The sequence below is a fragment of the Perna viridis genome, chromosome 9, assembly GCF_037379345.1.
Source record: "Perna viridis isolate PV_CMFRI_1.1 ecotype Kerala chromosome 9, ASM3737934v1, whole genome shotgun sequence".
In the NCBI taxonomy this organism is placed as follows: Eukaryota; Metazoa; Mollusca; class Bivalvia; order Mytilida; family Mytilidae; genus Perna; species Perna viridis.
The window spans coordinates 16,854,486-16,869,006 of NC_142453.1; the positions used below are offsets into that span (position 1 = coordinate 16,854,486).

General features: G+C 33.6%; 1 protein-coding gene across 2 annotated transcripts; it reads left to right on the forward strand.

The window, feature by feature from the left end:
* The first annotated feature begins 2,957 nt into the window (after positions 1 to 2,957).
* On the forward strand, positions 2,958 to 9,270 carry LOC148606994 (uncharacterized). 2 transcript variants are annotated; one of them, XM_088544957.1, is made up of 2 exons: positions 2,958 to 3,157; positions 7,934 to 9,270. In XM_088544957.1, exons 1-2 carry the CDS (start codon positions 3,096 to 3,098, stop codon positions 8,661 to 8,663), a joined length of 792 nt encoding a protein of 263 aa, XP_088401083.1. In that variant the 5' UTR covers positions 2,958 to 3,095; the 3' UTR covers positions 8,664 to 9,270. The 2 variants fall into 2 exon arrangements, with proteins under 2 accessions (XP_088401083.1, XP_088401084.1); XM_088544958.1 differs by lacking the exon at positions 2,958 to 3,157 and adding an exon at positions 5,700 to 5,784.
* The last annotated feature ends 5,251 nt before the right edge of the window (positions 9,271 to 14,521 follow it).

Below are 14,521 nucleotides of genomic sequence, written 5' to 3' on the forward strand. Positions count from 1 at the left end.
ATTCCGACGATGGGAACAAATTGTGCTCCTCTACTTGCTGACCTATTCCTTTACTCTTATAAGCTGACTTTATAGCTGACCTTATAAAGAAAGAAGCATCCTTTTATCTCAGTTTCCGCTATAAAGATGACGGATTATCGTTAAATAATCCTAGTTTCGGAGATTTTATACATCGTATCTACCCTAAAGAACTTGGGATAAAGGATACTACAAACAATGTGAAGTCAGCCTCATATCTTCACCTACACTTAAAGATCGATGGTAATGGAACACTATTAACCAAACTATAGGACCACCCAATGCATTTTTATTCCTTTCATCTGTGGCAACATGCCTTCAGCACCTGCGTATGGAGTTTTCATATCACAACTCATACGTTATGCCAGAGCTTGTCGCATAAACGCAGACTTTTTGTATCGCGCTATTCTACTTACTGTTAGGCTTCTGGCACCGGGTTATGTTGCTACAAGATTGAAGTCATCACTATAGACGTTTAAAGGTCGTCATTATGAACATGTATCTTTACGGTGTATTCATCTGCACCATGAAAACTGATCTGTTCAATGTGTCATAGTTTTCCTTTTCTCTTGTGTCTAACCTGGACTAGACTATTTATGAGCAGTTCTACGGGTGTTTCTAGAAAAGCTTAGGACGCTTACTCTACCGGCACAACCTGGTCAATGTTCCCAGTTTTTTAGGGGAGTCCGAGTTGCTCATTTAATTTTTTTATGTTGTATGTATTATTTTGGTTATTTCATGTTTTTTTGTTGTGTGTGTCTGTTTCCCATGTCTGTTCATTGTCCCTGGATTACATTCTTTTGATTTCCGCTATAACATTGGTTCTCTTGATTACTCCTTGACACAAATCAAATAAGCCAGATAAGATAGCCTTAAAAAATCATTCCCGATCGAAGTCCCAATTTATTAGTTAAACTTTCAAGAGATCGGCACGAGTTGATGCATTCTTCATATCATATACTTTATGAGCCAGAAGTCATGTGATCAGCCACGAGAATCGCTAGGCTCGAGGAATGATAATATGAACGAGGGCTGAAAAGGCATATTATGTAAAAAGACTATATACTAATTTGTTTATTATATACTACAAACCTGTCATATATCTTTGAAAACATGAACGAGGGCTGCCTCCATTGGCCCATATTTTGTAAATTTATAAATTTTCCGAAAATGATCGGAAAATGGTGTGATAAAACTTCCAATCAATGACGGAGAGGCACGCGATTATCTCCGGAAGAGCACCTTTATCTGCCTTCTCAGACTATTCTTTATGAAACATATTTATAAACAAATTTTGATTTTCAAGAAATTGCGGGAAAAGGGTTTAATAAAGCTTCCGAGCTATAATAAAGAGGCGTGCGATAAATTCCCGGGAGCGGACATTTCTTGGCCCGCTGTGGCTTTTCATTATATTGAGGGGTACAATTTTGCCTTTAATTATAAAAAAACATATTATTATAGATGGATAAACTTCCCATTTACGTATCACCGCCATTAACAATAGAAAATTATCCATCCCTGACCCGAAAATCCCAATCCCCATAAAAACCACATTACATTTTACTTATCAATGTTAGTTTTATATTTGTAAAATCTTTAATTCTTTAACTGTTAAATATCATTAATTTTGATATATTTATCATATAAATATTACTTTATGACATTGTGTCAGTCTGCCATTTTTTCTTTTTTTTCGCGGAGGAACCGAGAAAGAGTAATCAAGGGAACCAATGTTATAGCGGTAATCAAAAGAATGTAATCCAGGGACAAAGACCAGACATGGAAAACAGACATACACAACAAAGAACATAAAGTAACTAAAATTATACATACAAAGTAACAAAAGTAAATGAGCAACTCGGACTCCACTAAAAACTGGGAGCAAGGACCAGGTGCACCGGTAGGGTAAGCGTCCTCTGCTTTTCTAGAAACACCCGCCGAGTTGCTCATAAAAAGTCAAGTCCGGGGTAGACAAACGAGGAAAGGAAAACTATGACCCGTTGAATAAAAACAGTTTTCATGGTGCAGATGGATACACCATAACGACCCACGAGTTCATGATGACGACCATAAAACTTCTGTAGTGATGACTTCAATCTTGTAGTAAGATAACCCTGTTCCAGAAGCCTATTTGTTAGAGTTCTAGCGTGATACAAAAAGTCTGCGTAGTTTCGGGAAGCTCTGGCATAACGTATGAGTTGTGATATGAAAGAAATGAAATAATTATTCCCTAGCTGGAGGCTTCATCCAAAGCTTTGATACAATTTAACAGATTTGTTTTTTTCACTTGAACTTTAAAAAAGTAATCACATTATTGTGGCGTGGCTACACTCGCGTAAAACTGTTTTAGGGTCTATTAGCTTATTCCGAAAAAGATGCCAAATCTAAATTTCTCGCTTGGTGTGTTTTTTTTGAAAAATAAATGTAACAAATTCAACCAAGAAGACGATTGTTGTTGTTCTAAGCACTATCGTTCAACCAAGAAAATTTTCAAATAAAAAATGAAAAAAGACCACCCAATACACAAATCAAATATTTCAATGCTAACAGAAATGATGTTTATTGAGTAGTCGTGAAATTTTGATTAATACAATGAAATTCTTGGTTAAGGAATTGTTGAATATAGAAAAGTTCCATTTAAAATGTAGGACAGAGTCGTTTATGATAGATAAAGCCCTGATCAAGGATCCGGTAAATAATTAATAGTAAGTGGCAAATCGGGTGTGGTTTCGTTAAACATTAATAGTTTTTTTTTATGTCGGCTATGAATTTAATTGATTTTTAATTTTTATCCCCTGTACATTGACATAGATAGTTCAGAATATGATACGCGTGAAATTATTGTAAGGAATTACTTTAATGAGGTATTTAAATTTTAGTTTGATCTATAAATAGATTGCCTATTCATAAAAAATGAAATCAACGACTGAAAAAGGAGCCATTGATGAATAATAAAACAGTTAAGTTACTAGAACAAATTCACCCATATCTTTTTCTTGGAAAACTATACCTGTTCAAAATGATAATGTTAGTTATTTTTAAAGCTGTCTATATCGAACACTTTCTTTAAACTGGTCATGAACTACCGATGTTGGATTTGCCTCTTGAACCTTATACGAGGCCTGCATTCTGACATGTCGTGAGTACATATTTTTTTTTGTCTCTAAAAAGAGTATAAGTTTAACCTAAATCTTATTATTATTATAAAGAATAACATATGATCACTTGCAGTTTCATTGTGAATACAATGTTGTCTCGATTTAAAAATGAATACAAAGTAAAGTTACATGGTCAGTATACTGAGTAGATTTTTTTTAATTAGGTATTGTTCTAGATCCTAAGCTTTTTAGATGATCTCATTCATCTATTTACTTTTTTTCGTCTACCTTCACAAACTTGTTCTGGCATTCAAACAAGGTGAAACGTATAAATTATTAATTCCAGACCCTAAAATCCAAACAATCTAATTATGCATATCAAACGAGGTAATTCATGTGTTCAAAAAATAAGACAGCTTTTAAGGAATTTTTGAACACTTGCAAAAATAAAGTGATATTAGCTATGAAAGAACTTGTCTTCAAGATCGGCATATTCAAAACTGATACGTGATATCGCTTTTACTTGTTTTCAATCATGACTATTTAATTTAACACCAGGATGGCGTGCAAAAAAAAAGTGGTCAACGGAAAATAAGTATCTCCCGAAAACAAAAATCTAGTACGACAAAAATAAAACAAAACTAAAAAAAATCAGCAATTTGATTTACTAACTGATAATAAGGTATCCTCAAGGACATTTACACTGATTGTATTTTCTATGGACAGGATTCCTGGTAAAAAAGGGATTAAATCACAAAAAATGTTTTGTTAATATATTTGTTGATAACTTGATATTGGCATTATAGTTTTGGTTTTACATTAAAAATTGACTTTCACTATGCATCTGGCCGGAATTAAGTCTTCATACGGTATACGACTCTAATCAGCAATATGCGCATCATTTCATACAAATCTCAACAAACATTTCGCAATCAACATTTCTTCATTGTAAATTCTACAATGAATCAATTCTTTTGCGTGACAGAAAAGGGGCGTGTCATTCCTATTGGCGTTCACGCTGAACGTGAGGAAATGTGAATAAAAATTTAACTTTAAGAATATATAACCAGTAAGAATATATTTCATTGCAGTTAATTTGATCAATTAAGCCTCATCAAAAGACTTAGATATGTTAGAGTGAAAAACAACTCTATCAGACACTACAATGAGTAATCCAGAGAACCAATATTCTAGCGGAAATAAAAAATAAATCCAGGTCGAAGACCAGGCATGGAAAACAGAAACACACAACAAAAAATTTAAAATAACCGAAGTAAACAAAAGTAATAGAGCAACTCGGACTCCAATCGAATTGGGAGAATGGACAAGGTGCCTTGTTGGGGTAAGGGTCCTCTGCTTTTCTTGAAGCACTCGCTCGTATAAAAAGTCAAGTCCAGGGTAGGCGAAACAAATCAGTTCTTATGAAAAATATGAATACACCATTACGATCCACGAATTTATGATGACGACCATAAAACTTCTGTAGTGATAACTTCGATCTTATAGCAACATAACCTTGTTTCAGAGGCCTAATTGTAATAAGTCTAGCGCGATACAAAAAGTATATATAGTTACGGCATAAAGTATTTTCCATATGAAAGAGTAATCAAGGGAACTTAGGTTATAGCGGTAATCAAAGAATGTAATCCAGGGAAAAAGACCAGATTAGAAAAACAGACATACACAACGACGAACATAACAGAGTAACAAAAACAAATGAGAAACTCTGACTCCACTAAAACCTGGGAGCATGGAACATGTGCACCGGTAGGGTAAGCGTCCTCTTCTTTTTTAGAAACATCCGCCAAGTTGCTCATAAAAAGTCAAGTCCGGGATAGACGAAAGAGGAAAGGAAAACAATGACACGTTGAATAAATCAGTTTTCATGGGCACAGATGGATACACCGTAGCATGATGACGACCATAAAACTTCTGTAGTGATGACTTCAATCTTGTAGCAATATATTCCTGTTCCAGAAGCCTATTTGCTAAAATTCTAGCGCGATACAAAAAGTCTGCGTAGTTTCGGCAAACTCTGGCGTAACGTATGAGCTGTGATATGAACACTCCATACACAGGTTCTGAAGGGATGTTGCAAAAGATGAAAGTTGACAATTCATCACTTTTGTCGTAAAGTTTGGTCAATAATTTTCCTTTACCATCGATTTTTAAGTGTACGCCAACATATGAGGCTGACCTCACAGTGTCTATAGTATCCCTTTATCTCAAGTTCTCTGGGGTAGATGCGATGTATCAAATCCCCGAAATTAGGATTGTTTAAAGATAATACGTCATCTATATAGAGGAAACTGAGATTAAAGGATCTAGTTAAACGATATAGTCTATAAAGTCAGCGTGTAGGAATAAGTCAGCAAGTAGAGGAGCACACTTTGTTCCCTTTGAGATGCCGACGTTTGTTGAAAACGCGCCAAACACACTAGACACATATGTTGTCGATAAAAAAAAATCCAGCATTCTTTTTCGGCATATTTTGAAGATGATTTGGAATTGTTTTTAAATGTTATTGTTATCTGACAATAATCTTGAATTGAGGATTTCCTGAAGATCTTTCGAATTTTGCAGGATCCACATTAAATAAATACTACTACGAGAGTGACAAGTGTCATGGTAGGACTGGAAACCCTCTTTGACAGCCGTGAGAATAGAAGTAAAAAGTTTTAAAAGTGATTTGTTGGTAAATTTTGCAGATCCAGCTATGTAGCGTTGTTCGTGTGGATTCTTGTGGAGTTTAGGAATCCAATGTAGACAGTAGATCACACTGGACAAATATGTTGTCGATTAAAAATTCCGTCAAATTTAGCATGGGATTTTAATACGATAATTGACAATATTCCTGCTGCATATGATATGACAACGCATGCGACTCGTTTGGTTCCGTTTTAGTTTTTAGTTTACAGATTTCGTTTATTCTCGGTGGATTTCGTTTTCTTAGTTTCTTAGTTAACATTTTTCGTACGTCTCCTTTTGATTTCGTTTTCTTACTCCACATATTTCATTTTCGTTCCATTTCGTTTCGTTTGTCAATTTACAAGGACCCGGTTTTCTTTTAAACCACGCAACTTTTTGTCAGTTAAAAGCCGTTATTCAATGTTTATTTGTTGATTGAGAAATGTTTGTTGAGAAATGTATGAGAACGACGCATTGCAGTGTATGTTCATATATGGGAACTGAATTCCGGTTTCATGGTAAAAGGACAATTTTAATGTAAAATCAACACCGGTATATGCGAATATTAAGTTATCAACAAATATATTAACATGATATCCGTTTTTTCGTCGTTTCATCGAAATAACAGATTGCTATATTATTTTCTCATTGTTAACTTGTCTTTGTAACATTAATGTTGTATGATTCATTATGTACACATATTTCGTTGGACAATGAACTCCTTCGATAATTTTCAACCCAAACTTTAATCGTCGTGTTCTAGAGATAGCACATGTTATACATTTCAACAGAAGCTTATTATATGTAGGGGCATACAAATATTTTCGTGACGAAACTTCTACTTCTAAAAACTCGAAATTTCGAAAGTTTTATAGTCAAATATTCGACATATTGAAAACTTGTAATTTCGGCTTATTAACAAAACATCAAAATTTTGGAGTTTTAATTTAAAATATTTGCAAGTAGTTATGAAGTCCTTTTTCTTAAATAATCATTTCCGGAACAAAAGTTTTGACAGATATTTATACAAATTGACTCGTAGCTCGGTTTTGTCATTTTGTCATAATAATTAATCCGATTAATCCGATTAATAAAAGTCTTATGTAGCTTCTCAAAAAGCATACAGCACAAGAAGTCGTAAGTTGTGACGTCATAACTTACGACTGATTTTTCACTTAAGACTTTTTTGTCAAAGAATAGTTGAAAACATGTTGTTCCGAGACAATGACTCCCAGATCGATTAGTTGGTTTTTTAATGTAGAACAAAAACTCTAATTGTTACTTTTGTCATACCAATGATTGTATATCTTCAAAACAATTTGTAAGTCTTATTTTCCTTACCGGAATTCCTGATGTAGAACATTTAGAAATCCGAAGACTGTTCGTTTTATTGTCTGCTTCCGGGATCTCGACACGCTTTGTTACATTGCAAAAATATATTAATTGCTTTTCTGAATACTTTTATCGAGTAGAAATAGATATTTGTCATTGTTGTCGGTATTTTGACACAGACAGACATTTTACTTTAAATATTGAACTCAACGCCCAGCCTATGCTCGATCTGATCGCAGTTTTGTTATGTACAATGACTGATGATCTGTTTAAAATAAAAGAAATGTGACATAAAAGTGTTAATTGATGTTTTAATCTATTGCATTATGTAAATATGCGTAAAATTGTTAAAGAAAACAAGAAAAACCGTAAAATGCATTGACCGCTCATTGGTCACGTGATGTGTTCACCGGTTTAATGGATCGGTTTGACAGATCGATGATCGATCGCAATTTTTGTTGCACAGATCGGTTTAGGTACTGTAGTCAAAATGAGTTAATAAAAGTCGAAAACTCGAATAAAAATTTCACGTTTGTGTGGTTAAAGCCTTAATTTCGTGTTGTTTTAATGTCAACATTTTGGATTTTCAAAAGTAGAAATTTTGCATTGTTACCTAAAAGTCGAAATTTTATATTTTCGAAGAATCAAAATTCATGCTTTTAATATCTCGAAATTTTGAGAATAAACACAGAATATCGAGCTTTTATTTAAAAGTCGACATTTCTACTTTAAATAGATATGCGTATGGTCAAAATACGCTTCCAAACATTTTATACTCTTTATATTGTTTGTTTCAGAATGACTTATGAAAACAACGAAGGCGAACTTAGTTTGGAATCTTCTTTTGAAACCAAGGCATTTGGTAGAGTTAAAGGTGGTTGCTTTCTGTCAAACCAAAAACTATTATTCAATATGAAAGAAGAAAAAAAGCTAACAGTCTGCAAGTTTGATGGATCAGAACACAAGTCAATTGACTTACCATTCGAACCAGGATGCATTGCTCTATATGACACACGTCACGTGATCGTGTCAAAACATTTTGGAGATATCATCCGAATTGTAGATGTCGAAAAGATGGAGTTGAATGAAAAAGTTATTAATCTGAAAACAAACAATGAGCGCATAGAATATGTTACATCATTAAAGGAAAATGTCTGGGTATGTCTAGGTGATTGTTCAATTGTTGAAATGAACTGGGAGGGGAAGAAGAAAAGAACGATATCAGCAAAAGACTTGTATCCTTTAGAATTATGCTTAGCACATGATGGAACAATTTTCTTCACATCTGACAAAAATGACAACATTTATTCAATTACAACCAACGATGAAGAAACTGTGACCATAGAAGCAAGCTACACAATAAAACATTTAGAAGAACCACGTGGAGTAGTTGCCGATAACAGAGGATATTTATATGTGGTTGGAAATGAGTCAAAAAACGTAATTCGCATATCTAGAGACGGTAAACAGCATAATGTTGTTCTAAGGGGTTGTCATTCGATTGTGATAGAAGGCCTTTACTGGTGATCATCGACAATGGACATTGGGTTCATTTATACAAAACACAATGATACTTTACAATTTACATAACATGCATGAGGCAACAAATCGAACTCCATTGATGATTTTCGTTTTATATACGTTTATTCAATATTAAATATTATTACGCAGATGGTAGCCTCGATGACACGGAAAGGGCCTTTTGGAATTATCTCTATGAGTATTTAATTCCTCAGAAACATTTCACAGAAGTACCTCTAGCATGATTGTACCTTTGTTGTTGAGTGCATTTTCAATTCAATGTAACAATTTGTTTCTTGATGATTTTCCAATTATATTGAATTAATGAATACGTTTCCATTAATAGCCCTGTTCTCAATAGAAGGTCTCGACAATGACCCAAAACCCAAGGGACAATAAGAGGACAATCACAGTCCACCATTGGTCAGTGTATTCATGGAAGTGATATAACGGAAAAGTTATAAAGAAAATTTATTTATTAGCAAGTTATTTGTTTAAACTAAATATAGCTGAAAGAAACGTCAAATCAGATTTTTTGTTATATTTCCTTTGAAATGCATTGTATATATCGCAGTTTTTGAAAACATCATCATAAATTTGCAGTATCAATTGCAATAAGGTGACTATTAAAAAGCATGAGTTTATATATCCCGATTTTATGTGATTCAAAGCAAGCCTTGATTGCACACCGTTCAAAGATCTGAATATTCATGATGATGAAGATACTTAGCTGCAGTTTTTATGAAAATTAACCATTCCGAAAATCTTGCATCATCTGTCCTCTTTGTGCCATTGTTAGATAAGGCTCGGACACAATGTTTCCGCTTGTGTCTGTCCTTCTTGCTGACACCCATCTACTCCAGCCCAGTTATGATCTTTCTTGCTCATTAGCCCTCCTCCATATTGTTTTCTAGAGATATGATGTCATTATTTTTATGCATCCTCAGGAACTTGCTGAAAATTCAATTAAAGTCACCATTTAAGGAGGATTGAACTTCTCACTAGTGTTTTTTGCTTTTGTTTTAAGACGATGAATTGTAACCATTGACTAGAAGATACAGGTCGACCGGACGAAATAGCAATAAGTATTATAAAAAGAATGGACCAGTAAAACTGATGATGATCTCTGGATTCCATAGGATTCTCTACATTTTTGTCTGAAGCTTGGACCATATGCATTTGGAAATAAAGCACAACTTAAATTGACCGGTATACATCTAGGACACTCCACCTGAAATATCGGGGGACGACGTGTGATTCATTTTTACACTAATCTCCAAACCCTGAGGTAATGCCTAAATATCCCGCGGAACACCAAAATAATCTTTGAAACTGGCACTAGGTTTGCATCTGAAATAATTCTATTGAGTATATATTTTATTTTATCCATCTTTTTGTCAGCATTTCAAAGATTTTGAAGACAATTCACTCTGAGTAATAATTGTAAATGGTATTCTGTAAGACATCAAAGTATCGGTAGAAATGTTGTGTCTGTCCAGTACTACTTTTTCGTCTGACTCAGGCCAAAGTTCATTAGAGGTATTGGGCCCAATGGATTCATACCGTATTTAACTGGGTAATGAATACAATTTATTTTACGCAAATTAGGGTATATATTATTAACTTACAATTACAACATGTCAAATCGATTAATTCACGGGATTGCACATTTTGAATATATTTTCATGATTTATACATGTACAACAATTTATTTTAACCTGAACAGACAATTATAGGGTTAATCGGTGTATTATATGCGTTATACAATGTTAGAGTAATAATAAATAGGTGTTTTTGACCCATTCTCTCTAATTTCTTCATACATTTACTAACCAACTTCAGATTTTTATGTAAGTCAAGAATATAAAAACTTTTAGTGATAATTTTCCTCGCAATCATATACACTAATGTATTCTGGATAATAGATTAGAAACTGTGTGATGTTCTAGTAATAAATATACATATTATTTGTGTTGCTATTAGTTTTTTTTTATATTTTAATCTTCAATATAAACCTGAAAACTAACTCATTTGTTGTCCTCAATGGTTACATATACCAAAAACGACATTTCGTCTCTTACATGTACCTTGGAGAACAAATGATGTGCCATTAAAATATATGCAATTATTCTGAAAGTTTCATTATATTCAATTCATTGATGTAGGATGAGTTACTAATACGAGAAAAAATGTACTCCTCTGCGTAACAGTAATACTGAGGAATGCAGAATAAAATAAACACTCATTTCGTTAGCACAGCTTCAAGAACCACAAAATCAGACTTCAATATCAACCTGTTATCTTCTGATTGTCTAGAAAAAAACTATTACAAGAACAAAGTTCTAAATTTCCACAAGACTTTGTCATTTCTTGTCCAATCCAATATTTTCAAGTGAGTCTACATCATTAAAAGCGACTTTTCTGAAACCACCTTTAGTCAATGTTATTCAAACAACATGAACGGTAAGACGTGTAAGAATAGTGTAAGCCATTTTGTCCTTTGATAATAGGTCTGTTAAAATAGCCAGTTCTTTTGTAACGGGCACTGTTTTGTAATAAACAATAACAATTTACTTTTAGGAGGTCGACCTAGGGTAAGTGACATAATTCTTATAAATCATCGGAACGTTTGTATTTAGCATTTTACATAAATCTCATGTAAGCATCAAAGTAACTTGGACTGATTTTATTTTTTTTCAAATAAAAACTTGATAGGCTTTGGTGAAATATGATACAAATATATCACTGATTTCAAGAGTGATATTCCTTACCTTAGGTCTACTTCCTTAATTAGTACTTTAATAAGACCTTGGAACATTTGTTTATGTCACTATGAAAAAAAAACCATATTACAACCTCCAAGATGCTCCTAATAAAATCTACGAGATATTAATAACAGTGATGGCTGCGGCATTAAGCAGCATTCTGATGAGGACAACATGACTCCTTCGCTACTCTTATCTCATATAAAGTCATTACTGAAAAAAACTAATACATCTGCCGTGATTATGCCTACCGATCAGGTTTATCAAAATAGAACTGTAGTTGTCAATTTCATGTAAGCTTCTTTCTCCAAATCAGACGACAGCAAATTAGCGGATATTTCTCCCTACAAAAGCAAAAGACTGTAGATGAAATCTTGATATATTCCCAAAACAGAGTTACTTTATTCTTCACAAACGATTGAGAGACGACGGTATAATTCTATACAACTCGAATCCTGAAGATATAAATGAATTGTTTCTAATTGCAAACAATGCACATGAACTGTCATCGTTTACTACCTTGATAACACTATCATTAATGGGGACAAAATTTACTTTTATGGTATACTGGGTCATTTAACAAAAAAAAAAAAAACTGAAACATATCAGTATTTGCATCGATCAAGTATTTATACTTCTGGCTTTTTTATTGGATTAACAAAAGAGGAAAGTTTGAGAAACATCACTTTACAGTGATCCCTATATTCTTGAATCCATGCTAAATCTATTTGAGACAAAACTGACAGAGGGTACTCCACTAAGGAAATACGAATTGTGATTGATGATGCAATGAAAACTTCTAGAAAAGAAGCAATGACAAAAATCAAACAAAAGATCTATATGAACTGAGATTCCTCTGACCTTAGTTACATCATACAGACCATCTGTTAAAAAATAATCCTCTGTACTGAGGAAACATTGGTCAGTCATAATGAATGACCCAAATACCAATCAATTATTTAAAGACCACCTATCGTGGCTTCTAGACGAGGAAGATAGTGGCTTCAGCAACTGTCAAACGTATCTCAGGTTAATGGTAAACTCGATCCATTGAGGTCCTACTGCTTTCTATAAGCAGCATAAATACTTCAAGATAGATTTCAATAATTTCGAAACTAATGAATTTCGTTAAGATTTTTATACACTATAGTTTTTATACTTTATACATATATGTTGTCTGTCTTCTATAATCAGATAGCTCAGGAACCACATGTATATACTGTCCTTGATACCTTATAATCTTAATATAACTGGCAGGACCGCTGATGATTAGAGGCCAATGATACAATATCCATGAAATATACATGTTTAACAATATCAATTTAATGACCTGACCTTAGAAAGGGTTAGATTTTAAAAATTAAGTACAGCTCTGCCTTGAAACCAGGCAGAAGCTTATAAAGGATGATTCATGCATTTGTTAATACCAAATATTATTTTATTGTAAATCATTATGTAGCCTCCTTAGAACCTTTATTGGAAAAAAGAAGTGCTGATAAAAGTAGTCCACTGGAGATATTAAAATTTAAAAATTGGTTATGTTCTACTACAGAAAAAGTACAGGTCTGGAAATCTTCCCGCCAGAATTATTACACTAAAACCTGTCAAAAAATATTTCACGATAAATAGCAGATCCAAGGACATGAGAACATAGGAAGAATTGTTTTAGGACCTAACAAACGTATTTATACAGTTTTATAGATTATCGAACATGATGTATCACCGCCTGCCTGGATTTTAGGCAAAACCATATTTAATAACCACTGGGTCGAACTAATAAAAAAAAGCTTCTATGGCATTCTTGTCTTATCATTCACTGTCACTACACTTTATACCAAGGACATTTATGTATACCAGTGTTTCCTTATATATTATTTGAAAATTTGTTAGACGGGGCCTTTTTCTTAATACTCGTTGAAACAAGCGGGTGCCAGTTTTCTCAAGTTCCGAGTTTTGAGTTCTGAATTTTGTATAAAGAGAGGGCGGGAGAGTAACGTGATTCCATAAAAACGGCGAAGTATCCGAATCCCGAGTCACTACCAACAAAAAATATTGACTGCCGTACCAGTTGCTACGCCCCTGTCTTTAAAGAACTTGGACTGAATTGTTTTTGCCCCCAGTCACCAGCATGATACAGAGTCATATATATATAGACAATTCTAAACATTTTATCCAGAAATTTTAGACCTTTATGAAACTTAAATGTGTTCACACTCTTACATTTTGCAAGAATATATTTTCGAAGAATTTTGACTGAAATATATATGTCGCAGTCACCAGCATGATAGTTGTATTAAACAATTAGCATTTAAGTCATAAATTTTAGACCCTTATGGAAATTAAAAGTGCTCGCACTCATACATTTTGCAGGAATATGACAATTTCGAAGAATTTTGACTGAATGTATGTCGCAGTCAACCATATGATAGTTGTTTTAAATCAAAAATTGAAGTCTTCAAAGTCGCTAATCGTAAAATATTCACTGTCACTGATTTTGGCATACTTTAAACATCCGAAATTGTACAAATGCGATATGCTCTAAAATCGTAGCGATCTTTGGGTCACTTATAATATTAACAAGGAACCAGTTTATGAAGCAGATTAAGCAGCTGACAATGAATATTCATAAATATCGGTGTGTGCTAAAGCATATGACCTATTAAGTCTTAATTGTGACTAGCCTCAGTGCCTGAATCGGAAACTGGGTAATGTTCAAAACTAACTGATCATTTCATGTAAACTTCCCGTTCTAATTCAAGAAAGAAACACACGTAAAACACACGTGTATGATATTTAAAAGGTACATTTTTATTTCGTATGAATCTAGAACTGTTACTCTGTGGCGGTGAACGCAGCGAAAAAATCATGTTTTTGCAGAGTAACCTCCCGTAAGAGCAGGTATAATTTCGAAGTCTCTCTAATCGATGTTCGGATTCGGGTGCAGAAAAAAAAAGAGGTAACTCGAATGGAAATGGAATCCCCAGCAGACAAACACAACGGTGTTTCTAAAATTTACAGGGCGTTTCATTTTGTTGGTAGGTTACATAAGGATGATTTTCATTTGTATCCCGGGTAAAGAAAATTTATGGCAGGGTCAGT

Coding starts and splice junctions, on each gene's coding strand:
- LOC148606994 (XM_088544957.1), top strand. CDS start 3,096: ATGAACTACCGATGTTGGATTTGCCTCTTGAACCTTATACGAGGCCTG. Junction 3,158..7,933: donor GGCCTGCATTCTGACATGTC/GTGAGTACATAT, acceptor TGTTTGTTTCAG/AATGACTTATGAAAACAACG.